This window comes from Podarcis melisellensis, assembly GCF_964234715.1.
Source record: "Podarcis melisellensis genome assembly, chromosome: 4".
In the NCBI taxonomy this organism is placed as follows: domain Eukaryota; kingdom Metazoa; phylum Chordata; class Lepidosauria; order Squamata; family Lacertidae; genus Podarcis; species Podarcis melisellensis.
In genome coordinates, this window is record NC_138531.1 from 66,300,112 (window position 1) to 66,312,353 (window position 12,242).

Here is a 12,242-nt window from a genome sequence, read left to right on the forward strand (position 1 = left end):
GGCTGGTGGGGGAGTGCTTCATTCATTCACCGCCTCCACTAGTTGAAAGGGACTCTAGAAGTCATTGAAGTCCAAGCCTTTGCTCAGTGCAGGATTTTCAATGCAGGATGCAACTGCAGCATCCCTGACAGATTGCAACTCAGCCTCTGCTGAAGTACCTCCAGCAAAGGACCGCCCGAGGCAGCTTGTTCCACTGTCAGGCAGCTCTTACCATTAGGAAGTTTCTCCTGATGCTTAGCCGAAATCTGCTTCCTTGCAATTTCCACCCATTCATTCTCATTCTGCCATCTACAGGGACAAGTCTTCTGCATGTTCTGCATGGCAGCCTTTTGGGTGTTTGAAGACACTCTCGTGTCTCTTCTTAACCTTCTCTTTTCTCAGCTAAACATAGACTAAGGGAGTTAGATTTGCCTATCGTCCGTTGCACATAATGTGAAATTTCATGCATGCTGCTCCTTAAGATGCATGAAAATATACGTGCAGTAGGCTGGCAAAACTTGTAACAAAGTTTGATGAAGTTGGTGGTGGTAGTAGTCTAGGATTACAAAACTGGAGTGTGGGTGAAGTATCTGCTAAGCTACAATACCTAACCAGTGGGCTGCATTTGGGTTTGTTGTCTACAGACCGTTCAGTTTTACGGTAGATGAATGCCAAATTCATTTTGGGAAAAAGGCACGGGAACCATGGAGCCATTACCTGGAACTTGCATGCCATGTAACTTAACAGTAGATGTGTTGAGCAATCCCAACACTGCCTGAGTTTCATGCCACTTAAATGTCAGTTTCCTTCCCAGGAGGTTGGGCTCGTGATAAGTGCAAATGTCAAGCTGCCTTTTCCCATTTCACTGCAGATGTGGACGAATGTGCTGAAAATGCCTGTTCCCAAATGTGTGTCAATACTCCTGGAAGCTACACCTGCTATTGTGATGGCAAGAAGGGCTTCAAGCTTTCTAAGGACATGAAAACCTGTGAGGTGAAGTATCCCCTCCTTACTTTCCTTGGAAAGTAATATTTATCCCCAATGAGGCTGAGAAAAACCACACATGCACCAGCCACTTGTCCAAAATGGTCCAGAATATGGCAAGGGAATGTAAACTGGGTCCACATAAAGCTGGTCCTCGCTCCCTACCTCAGTTGCTTCCAGTTCATTTCCAGACCCAATTCAAAGGGCTGGTTTTGACTTATAAAACCCTGTATGGCTTGGAACCCCAATAGCTAAAGGAACATCTCATCTCATACATCCCTACCTGTGCCCTGAGGTCATTGATGGAGACCCTTCCTTGAGTGTATCCATAAAATTAAATTTGCAGGGGTTGTCCAGCACATCAGAAACTTCAAAATCCTGTTTGACCGGAGACAACGAAAGGGGAAAACAATTAATAATGCCATGTCCATATCATAACACTTTCAATAGTCCTGCAAATGATTGTCTCTTTCTCTGTTCTCCAAATAAAAAAAAATCCTTCCAGTAGCACCTTAGAGACCAACTAAGTTTGTTATTGGTATGAGATTTTGTGTGCATGCACACTTCTTCAGATAGTTCTCCAAAGGAAGTGTTTAATAATAGGTTCAAAGCCTGTGTTTGTACTATCCATCACTAGTATGGTTGTTTTATAACGTTAACGTGTGGCTCCGCTTTTTCAAAAATAATTTAATTCTCTCGCAGCAAGCTAAAAATTCGTAAGAGGTGTAGTAAGTGGGCAAAGCAGTTTAACATGCACACTTCTTGTTGAGGAAACCATGAGGCTGTGCATGATTTCAATGAAAACATTCCTCTATGAATAGCTTCCTTTATACTTCTTTGGCAAGGCTGGGCATGTTGAAATGTATTCAGACAGCTACCACTTAAAACAAGCTTTGACGCAGTTCAATGTAGTGGGGCTTAAATAGTTCACAGATCAAAGGTTGCTATTGTGCTTGAACATACTTAAGAGAACCTAGTGAGTGGTAGTTAACTGTGATTTAATGATTAGGCAACCTGGAGTGTGATTCCATTCCCTGAAGATAATGGAACTGGCAAGCAGGCCATTTATCTTCCGAGTAAATATTGCCCTAGAAAATTTCAGCTTCACAGGTTTATTTTTTAATACTAGGCAGAATAAACAGAAGTCTTTGTTAATCTGGGCAGGATTATTAACAGTCTTCCCTTTAGCGGGTAGGAACTGTTTCCAAATCTAATGTGTGGGAAATTCAGTACCAGGAACGAGTTAAATTAAATATCATTCCAGTATAATCAATATTATTGCTTATGTGTAAAACCTCCTCACTGCATGGTGACTGCAAGAGCCATCGTACATGGAGATAGTTGGGGAGGAGGTAGTTGCTTGAATTCATCCTATTGATTTGGAATAAATTACAAAAACTGGCTCAGAACAGAAATGTGGACTCACTTGATCAAACCATAATGTAACATTTCGTTTTCTGTTATGTCTAGGTTGTGCAGAATTGTCTTGCCCTGAATCTTGAAAAGTATTATGAATTGCTTTATCTGGCAGAGCAATTTTCAGGGATCCCTGTTTTGTATTTAAGGTTCAGATTGCCAGAAGTTACAAGGTAAGTATATATCAGTATGAGTGCACATTTAAGTAGATAGCAGTATGAATGCACATTTACTTCTATTATCAGTGGCTGTTGAATAAAAGTGTGCAGCTCTCCTATCAGTACCATTTATTAATTGTATTGTCATTCTGTTACAAAGTTCTTAAAGAACAGATCCAGTTCCTTTATCAGTCATACTTCATTCTCCCCCTTCCTAACAACCCAGATTTTCTGCAGAATTTGACTTCCGGACTTACGATAATGAGGGTGTGATACTGTATGCCGAATCCCATGACAACACAGAATGGTTTTTGCTTGCACTGCGTGATGGAAAGATTGAAATTCAATTCAAGAATGAACTGGCAGCCAAAGTAACAAGCGGTGGCAAAGCCATTAACGATGGTTTGTGGCACATGGTAAGCCGCCTCCCCCATGAGTTAGGAAACTGAACATTGAATTGCTTATAAAAGAAGAAGCCACTTTTAAAGCCCCTTGATGAATATGCACTACTAGCTTCAGATTGTCATTTTCACAAAATACTTTCATGTCCTCAGAATACTTCCATGTCTTCATAATAAAAGAACCCTCCGTTGGAGCTCTGAGTCTAAGATTCGAGACAGTTCCTATTCTTCATTCAGACAAGAGGAGCTCATACTGGCATTTTCTAAAGAATGGCAGGAAAAACTGGAAAATTCACTTCTAGCAGATCCTGTCCTTTGCGAGCACATGCACTTGTGTGGATATTGTTTCATGCTCCCAACACTTCTGTATATGGATATATGCACATACTGTCAGTGTGCACATACCCTGGGTGCTGGACACAGGTTTTTTTGTGTCTTTTTAACCAAACTGAGCTCCTTTTTCCTTGTGCCAGTCAAAGCAGAATGCTTTCTGAATACAGATCCCCTTTGTTGGTTTGGGACGACTTCTCTCAACATTCACAAGTATATCTGTTTCTTTTACCTTTAGATTTCCGTGGAAGAACTAGAGCACAGCATCAGTGTAAAAATAGCAAAAGAAGCAGTTATGAGCATCAATAGCCCAAGAAATCTTTTTAAGCCCTCCAATGGCTTTCTGGAGACAAAGGTGTATATTGCAGGACTACCTCGCAAAGTGGACAACACTCTCATTAAACCGGTAATTGTTTTCAGTGCTAATGTCACACATCAGGTGTTGCGTTATCTCCTTTATTGTAATTAGAGTTAATGCATTCCCCCTCCCCTTTTAAAAACATCACCATGGACAATATTTCCTGAGATCTTTTACGAAACTTTGTACCACTGCATTTGTGGCCAGTGAGAGATTATCCTTCCAGGTAGATTTGTGAATTTCATTATTTAGTTTTATTCTTAGAACACACATCCACTTTGTAGATTAATCTACAAGTCTGTGGCCTTCTTCATTCCAGGTAATTCCAGACCCCAGATTAAAAAGAAAAGAAAAAAGGAAACACATTCGTTTGAAAGGCATTCAAGTTGGGGAGAACAGAAACATATATTCAAGGATGCATGCAACCAATTGTATCTACTGCTGCAGATTCAAATAACTTCAGTAAAAAGGGAAGGCATCCTAGAATGGAGGAAAAAGTGGTCCAGCGCATTGAGGGTTATAATGGAAAGGACTAGAATAGGGCTACTGAGCTTGGAAACACCAAATCTGCAACATGCCCATTTCTGCTAGCAGTTTTGTGCTAGATTTATTTATTTAGAAGATTTGTATCCTGCCATTTGGCCACATTATAGCAGTTTACTATATTATATGTATCATAATAAATATATGCTACTGTAAGACAAAGGAAACGAAGTGCAGGTTACCAGAGCAACAGTAAACTAATTGTAGCAGCAGGATGCAACTTAGAAACAGTCGAAAAATCCAGTGAAATTCAAGTGTTTTGACTTAAAGATTGAAAGAGAAGGAGCTTGCTGAGTTTTCCAAGGAAGGACATTCCGTAGTAGTAGTAGTAGTAGTAGTAATTTTATTATTTATACTCTGCCCATCTGGCTGGGTTTCCCCCAGCCATTCCATATCCTTGAAACCACTCCTGCAAAGGCCCTGAAACAAGGGGCAGATAAAAGAAGCAGCTTTAAGTTTCAAGCATCATAGAATTGGAGAGGGTTATCTAGTCCAAGCACTCACAATGCAGGAATTCTGCCCTGGGTGGGCTCAACCCCTCACCTTCTGGTTAACAACCAGATGCACTGACCCCCTGGACTCTTGCGGCAACAGTGGTAAAAAGGAAAGGAATTTAAAAGGTTCTTAGACTCCTGTGCAGCATTTGCATACAAGCAAACTGTGGCCGCAATGGAAGTTGTCCATTGGAAGTTGTCCAAATGGAAGTTGTCCATTTGGGTCTGCACAAAAAGAAACCAGCACACAGGTTAAAAAGCTTGTAAGTGTGAACACTGGCCCTATGGAACATTTAAATTGAGGGTTCTTTTTATCTAGCTTGATAACCAGTCAGCCCACAGAAAGCTGTCTCCATACTGCAAGCTCTTATTTTACAAGAGTTATATGGAAATTGGCTTGTCCAAAAATTAGAAATCAGGTCCTTTTGCTCATTGCTCTTGTGTAGCTTGCTGTCCAGTTGACAAAAAATAAAAATAAAATCCACCTCTCTGAAGAAAGAGCGGAAAGCAAAATTGAGCTGCACCACACAGGCACTGACAGTTCTTTAGCTAGATAAAACCTCACTGTGTGATCTAAAAAAAAAACTTTTGTATCTTACTTCAGAGATGGACAAAAAACTCTTGATCCCAAGCAGATTTTTCTTTCTTTCTTTCCTGAACTGTGATGGGGGTGGAAGCAGACCTTCCTTGAATACCACTGCACATGCTCATTGCAATTGCTGTGTCAGGGTGACTATGCATTTTCAGAATAAGAGAAAAAGAACCGTGAATCTATCTTGTCTCACCTATAATTCTTTTCTTCTGCTGACGTGCAAACCTTGTGACATTTATCAATTCTTGTAGAGGGCGGAAACTATAGTATACATTATTGGATTTATGGCAAGTTAGGAACATAATTCATTTTTGCAGCTAAGTACATGATCTGGGAAATCCTGGGTACTGATGTAAAGTCTGTGGGATTTCTGTGGGAAATAGAGAGCCCATGTTCTATTTTTGTGGTTGGTGGTGAAATATTTGGGCAAACTGGGGAAAAAAATGCTTACTTTCCTAAGAAACCTCAATGTACTAATTTAACAACATATACCATTTATAATTTTGTTAGCATATAAAATTATACTATTTGGCATATTTATAAAACTTACTAATTATTTTTTTTCCGAAAAAGAAAGAAAGAAAAAGGTGTCTAGATGACATCTGGTAACATGTAGTATGGGATATGTTTTTGGACCATTGTGGATTGCCACAAACAATGCTGCAACTTTTTCTTCAGATTAACCCACGCCTGGATGGGTGCATTCGTGCCTGGAACTTGTTGAATCAGGGAAATTCTGGTGTAAAAGACATCATTCAACAGAAAGAAAGCAAACACTGTTTAGTAAGCGTTGGGAAAGGATCTTACTATCCTGGCACTGGAGTAGCAAAGTTTCATATTAACTACAGTAAGTAATTCTCGTACTTTCTCTGAAAACATTTTTCAGCTGGGGTAGTTACTACATTTGGGACGCAGGTGGCACTGTGGGCTAAACCACTGAGCCTCTTGGGCTTGCCGATCAGAAGGTCGGTGCTTCGAATCCCCACAACAGATCTCCCATTGCTCAGTCCCAGCTCCTGTCAACCCATCAGTTCGAAAGCACGTCAAAGTGCAAGTAGATAAATAGGTAGCACTCCGGAGGGAAGGTAAATGGTGTTTCCATGCACTGCTCTTGTTTCGGTGTTCTATTGCGCCAGAAGTGGCTTAGTCATGCTGGCCACATGGCCTGGGGAAAATGTCTGTGGACAAACGCTGGCTCCCTCGGCCTGTAAAGCAAGATGAGCGCTGCAACCCCAGAGTCGTCTGTGACCGGACTTAACTGTCAGGGGTCCTTTACCTTTACCTTTTAGTTACTATATTTAAGGAACAGCACACAGAGAGGGGAGGGTGTTGCCTTTCACTTTGCCCTCAGTGCAATCAGTGGAACTATAAAAATGTTCTCTATCTAACCATGTGGGTGGTAGGCTTGAGGTGGTACCAGAATACCCAAAGTAGGAGGCAGCGTCCTCTACAGTGGTACCTCGGGTTAAGTACTTAATTCGTTCCGGAGGTCCGTTCTTAACCTGAAACTGTTCTTAACCTGAAGCACCACTTTAGCTAATGGGGCCTCCCGCTGCTGCTGCGCCACCAGAGCACGATTTCTGTTCTCATCCTGAAGCAAAGTTCTTAACCCGAGGTACTACTTCTGGGTTACCGGAGTCTGTAACCTGAAGTGTATGTAACCTGAAGCGTATGTAACCCCAGGTACCACTGTATTTAGTTTGAGTTATTTCCCAGGCCTCAGCTCTGCTTCTGTGTATGGCAGATGAAATGTCAGAGCACATTTTTAGTACAAGCCTCCTGCCCCATTTCATTACTAGGGAGATATATAGTGGCTCCTACCCTACCATCTTTCAATACATCTTTTCAGTTCAAAATATTTAAGAAGCAGCATTCTGATTTTTTTATATATATAATTGCTTTTGCCCTGAGAGGTGGGACGTATTTTTTTTGAACATATATAGGTAAACACTTGTAAATCACACCATCAAGGGAGGCAAAAGGAAGTAGGCAGTCCTTCAGATTTAGATGGCCTAAATTGTTGTCAGAATGTGATTCTAACTAGATTATCGGGTGAAAAGCTTCTTGTGATGTGCTGTAGATCAACAGCTACCTATTTTCTGTGAACACTGCAATCATACAGTTTGACCAATAACCAAGAATAAGTATGTCAGAGCAACTGGCACACTCTGATCCTGTTCTTTATCAGGGCTTCCTGGGAGGCTTAGAACCATCAAAAGGGGGATCTCTGAGGAAATTACATACTGGTCGTTAAACAAAAAAGTTCAGGATGGAACAAAACCCCAGTGTTAAATATTTGGTTAGAGAGTCAAGTTTTCCAAGAAACCTAGAAAGCAATTCTTTTGTGGCTTGCTAAATCGGCAATTTTCTCTTGCTTTCTTTGTTTAAAATAAAACAGACAGCAGCCTGAACAACGCCGAAGATTGGTTAATAAACGTGACCCTGGCCATCCGGCCATCCACAGGCACTGGAGTCCTGCTTGCCTTGGTTTCTGGTGAAACGGTGCCTCTTGCTTTGTCCATCGTTGACTCCAACTCCAAGGGCACACAGGTAGTTCTTCGTGCATGGTGGACAGAGCTGGCCAGATTCTTTCTTTTGCTGAGTGGGGCGGGGGGATAATTTGTTGAGGGAAAGTGTGGATACTATTTTAGCCCTCAACCTTCCCATGGCATCTGATCTGACTGAAATTCAGTATCCTCCTCCACCCGCCACCCCACAGAGGCTTAAAGCAAGGTGAAGTCTCGAGGGACAGTTCTACTGTTAGGACTCGTGAATGACTAGGCTGGTTTTGGAATTGTGAATGGAGCTTTTCCACTGAGAGTGGTGAACTCTGAGGTGACTCAAAGGGGCAGCTTTCCTTTCTCGGCTGCACCACTCCAGAATGCCCTTGGGAGATGACGTGCTTGAAAGTTTGCTGTTGAAATCTCTCCTTGACCTGCTAGCTTACTATGTGCAGAATTTTTACGACCTGATTCTTTAAAGCAAACTCTTCTCTGGATGATAGTACAGTTAGTGCAGTCCTGCAAAGGTTCTTTTACCTCATCAGAAATAATGATGCTGAGCTTGAAGTTCTTTGAAAACGTTGTTACAGTTGGTTCCTCGTGTGCTACAGTGTGAAAATAAAACATGTAACAACTAAAGGTAGTAGACCAGAGATTCCCTTGGCACTGAAGTACAGCTTTGTCCCCTTGTGTGGACTCCCCAGGCTGGGCTGCAGTCACAACCAGTACTGGAGACAGCTGCCTCCAGCAGCTCATCTCTTTATGTTCCCAGTCTCTCTTTTTCCGGTGGGAGGGATTCAAGCACACACTGTAAATTTAGGTTTGTGCAGTTAAAGCGCTCTCTTGCCCTGGTGCATCAAATCCACTTTAAAACAGCAACAGCTGGGACTTTGCAATTGGGGAAGTTATCGCTGAAGGCACTGGAAAATATAGGATGAATGAATGATGAATGACCAGAAAGAGTGCTCACTGTTATCCATCCCACATACAAATCACAACAAATGCTCAGTAAAGACTGGAACCTCCTCTAGCCACTGTGTAAGCTTTGTACAAGTAAATTAGGCTGAATGTTCAATAAACAGGTTGTCTAGGGAAGCCCCTGGTATCAGCCATCAGGCTTGCCATAAAGGTCTATTGGGGTATAATGACTCTCAGTTCCCTATGATGAAAGAGTACTAATGGGTGCCTCCCTGGTTAGAGGATCTTGTGATTAGCCTGGCCATTTTGTTAATAAACTGCCAGGAGCCTTCCCATAAACACCTGGAGAGAGGATTCTCGACTAGATAGGCCTTTAGTGTGATCCATCAGGGCTCCTCTTTTGCTTTTGTTTAGCTCCTGCTGGCTCTAGAGTGGATTTGCCAGCTTTAATGGTGCGTCACAATATTTTCAGTATATTTTCAGCTGGGGGTTATATTCCACTAAAGCACATGTCCCCTTGTTGTTTATTACCATGGTTTTGCTGTCAGGATGCATTGATTGAATATTTATGAATTGTGCATTATTTGGTAAGTGATGTTTCCCCCCTTGGGTATTTTATTTATAGGGTATTAGAGCATTTGTTGATTTGTTGTAACTATTTTCATGTTTGTCTGTGGATTTTTGATATCGCTGTCTTTGTTTTACTGTTCTACTGTCAACTGCTTCGAGTTTCCTTGTGGATAGAAAAAAAAGAAATAAATAAATTCAATTAACGAGGTCATTCTTTGCTTCCGGTCCATAGGATATCATTGTATCAGTTGAGAATGTCATTGTGGCCCAGTTGGAGTCAAAGCAATTGTGTACCTCAGGAAGAACGCTGCTGAGACTCAGAGTGACTAGACAGCAGCTTGAACTTACAGCTGATTCACACACTCTGCTTGCCTCCTTGGAACAGGAGCTCTCTGCCCTGGATCAAGCGATGAATGGCTCTATCGATACCTATTTAGGTGGCATTCCTGGTAAGTGTTGTTCCCTTTAATTAATTTAATTGATTAGAATAATTAAGTTATGCTTTAATACTTTTTTGTTTCAATTTTATTTGTCCTTTTGTTTCCTTTAAAACACTATTGCATAGTTTCTAGCGAAACCTGGTATTGCAATAGTGGTTAAAACTGCATTAGTTTAGCACTGATAGAAGAGGACTTTCTCTCACAAAGTCTATTTTTGGACATGACCCTAGGGGACCTATTTTCCCTCCTTCCCTGCCCACTCCTTTATGTTTCCCCCCCTCTGTAATCTTATGAAGCTGTTACAGCATACCTTAAGTGTCCTCTGCTGGCTAGACTGAGGAATTACATGTGAAATGTAACTAAGCTAGTGTATTTTGCAACCTATTATTTCCATATTAATAATTTGGAGATGTGTGAAGGAAAGCCTTTTTATGAAAGGCCATCCAAAATGCTACCTGCTATTATGATTTGGTGAACTTCCCTGTGTGTGTAAAAATGCTGTGTGTAAATATCAACCTGGAAATTGTGAATAACTGAAATTCACTGAGGTAACATTAATAAACAATGTTACCTAGCTGGTGCAAGTAAGCTTTGAGTTTAGATTAGCTATGGGTGGAATCAGCTTCAGCACATTGTATGGAAATTTCATATTCTTTGCTATCCAGTGGTCAGTAGTTGCCCTTTTGTGTGTTTTCCTCTCATTTGAGAAAGGGGAGATCAGCTGAGAAAAATAATGCTGCTGATCTAAACCTTGGCAATAGAAGTAATGGGGAAAGAGCAAATTAGAATCACATGGAACCACCACGTGCTTCATAGTTCTCAAGGAGCATGAAAAGAATTAGCACACACAAAGAAATAATCCAGGTACATAAATCAACACAACAGAAAGTCAAAGGGCACATCACCTATAGTCACATTTTTGGCAATGGGAAATTCTCTGGGAAAATCCCAATCTTCTACCATCAATTGCCACCTAAGGGAGGTTTCCCTCATAGTTTGAGCCATGTGGCTACAGTTTAACCATGAGATGTTTTAAGAAAAGAGATTGGGAATGACAGGATAAAGAGGAGCTTTTTCAATAAGATTTACTCCCCATCCCATTAGCCTCCTTGAAAAGTGTTCCAGCTTGAAGTTCATGTGGCAAAATGAGGCTTAACAACAAAACCCATAACAAAAACAAAACAAAAAAATGTGATGAACACATTATGAATGGGTACCTACAGACTGTCACTGTTTTGCAGAAAAGATTGGAGCCCAATGTCAGGAGTATGCAGAGCATTTTCAATAGCTGAAATGTTTGTCTTCCATGTTATTTCATTTGTTTAATCTCTGTGTGTGACATTCCTCACTCTTGTTTGATTTCTACATTTATTTGAATATGTGTGTGTGTCTATATGTGTAATACGAGATACACAACTGAATACATCTTTTAGCATTTATACATGTCGAAAAATAAAAAGAAGCATGGATCAATATTTAAATAAAGAGTGCTGATTTTTTTTTAATGCAGATGTTCCACTTGAGGCAACCCCTGTAACAGTGTTTTATAACGGCTGCATGGAGGTGAAGATCAATGATAAACAGCTGGATCTGGATGAAGCCATCTCCAAAAAGAATGACATTAGATCGCATTCATGCCCATTGCTTATGGATGAGATGCTGAGTGTTGCTGCCACTGATCTCCCATCTGTTCATTAATCTCTCATGAGAAAATCCAGATTGTTTTGCACAACATGAATAAGGACAGAAATTGAACTGTAAAGGTTCTCCTTTTCTAATAATGTGTTTTGAGAACAAAAGAATTGCATCCTTTTCCAAAATAAAGGGACTATACCAAGATTAATATTTCATCAAAATAGTTTCAGTTATAACATTTCAAGAGTTTTTAGTTGAATTGTTTGCTGTTCAACAATTATACCATTCATATTTTATACCTTGGAGAATAAATCCAGAAACATCTATCTGCACTCAGTTTAATGTTTTGGTTCTAATATATTGTATTGTGGCTGCAAATAATCACACTGAATAAACTGAACCAAGACATTTCATTTTTTTCTAAAGAATGTTATTGCACATAGATCCTTCGAAAAGAGTGTTACAGGTCTACAGAGGTAGAGCAAATCAAGTATATATGAAGATCCTGTCTCAAAGGTAAATAATAGTGACACAAATATTGAGAAGAAAATTACAAATGAGACCCCCCCCAACGCATTTTTACTATTTTTAAGCAATTATATTAAATGGGTCCAACCTCTTTCTCAGAGCAGATCTATTAGCAGCAGCAACCAGGCTACAACTTCTATTATCAAAAAGTTGCCATAATAGAGTAACCTGACATTCCATTTATAAAACATTCTGAGCCAGGAAGATCTCATTGTACTTTATATTTCAAGTTATGATATTCATAGAGGAAGATATGATGAAAGTGATATATCTGACTTATTGGACAGGTTGAAAGTCTGTATGGATATTAAAGTATGTTGTCCATTCACCATGAGGGATCCCAGCTTTCCGCTTCACTTCTAGGAAGAATGCTATATTTGTTTTATTAGCGAGCA

At 40.4% G+C, this 12,242-nt stretch overlaps 1 protein-coding gene across 1 annotated transcript in view; it reads left to right on the top strand.

Annotated features, from left to right (window-relative positions):
* PROS1 (protein S) overlaps positions 1–11,732 on the top strand; it is a 32,186-nt gene extending 20,454 nt beyond the window's left edge. The window contains exons 8-15 of the mRNA XM_081908471.1: positions 851–972; positions 2,434–2,552; positions 2,764–2,953; positions 3,507–3,674; positions 5,934–6,102; positions 7,654–7,805; positions 9,477–9,693; positions 11,195–11,732. Of these exons, the coding sequence (XP_081764597.1) occupies positions 851–972; positions 2,434–2,552; positions 2,764–2,953; positions 3,507–3,674; positions 5,934–6,102; positions 7,654–7,805; positions 9,477–9,693; positions 11,195–11,382 (1,325 nt within the window). The 3' untranslated portion in view covers positions 11,383–11,732. The remainder of the gene's footprint in view (positions 1–850; positions 973–2,433; positions 2,553–2,763; positions 2,954–3,506; positions 3,675–5,933; positions 6,103–7,653; positions 7,806–9,476; positions 9,694–11,194) is intronic.
* The last annotated feature ends 510 nt before the right edge of the window (positions 11,733–12,242 follow it).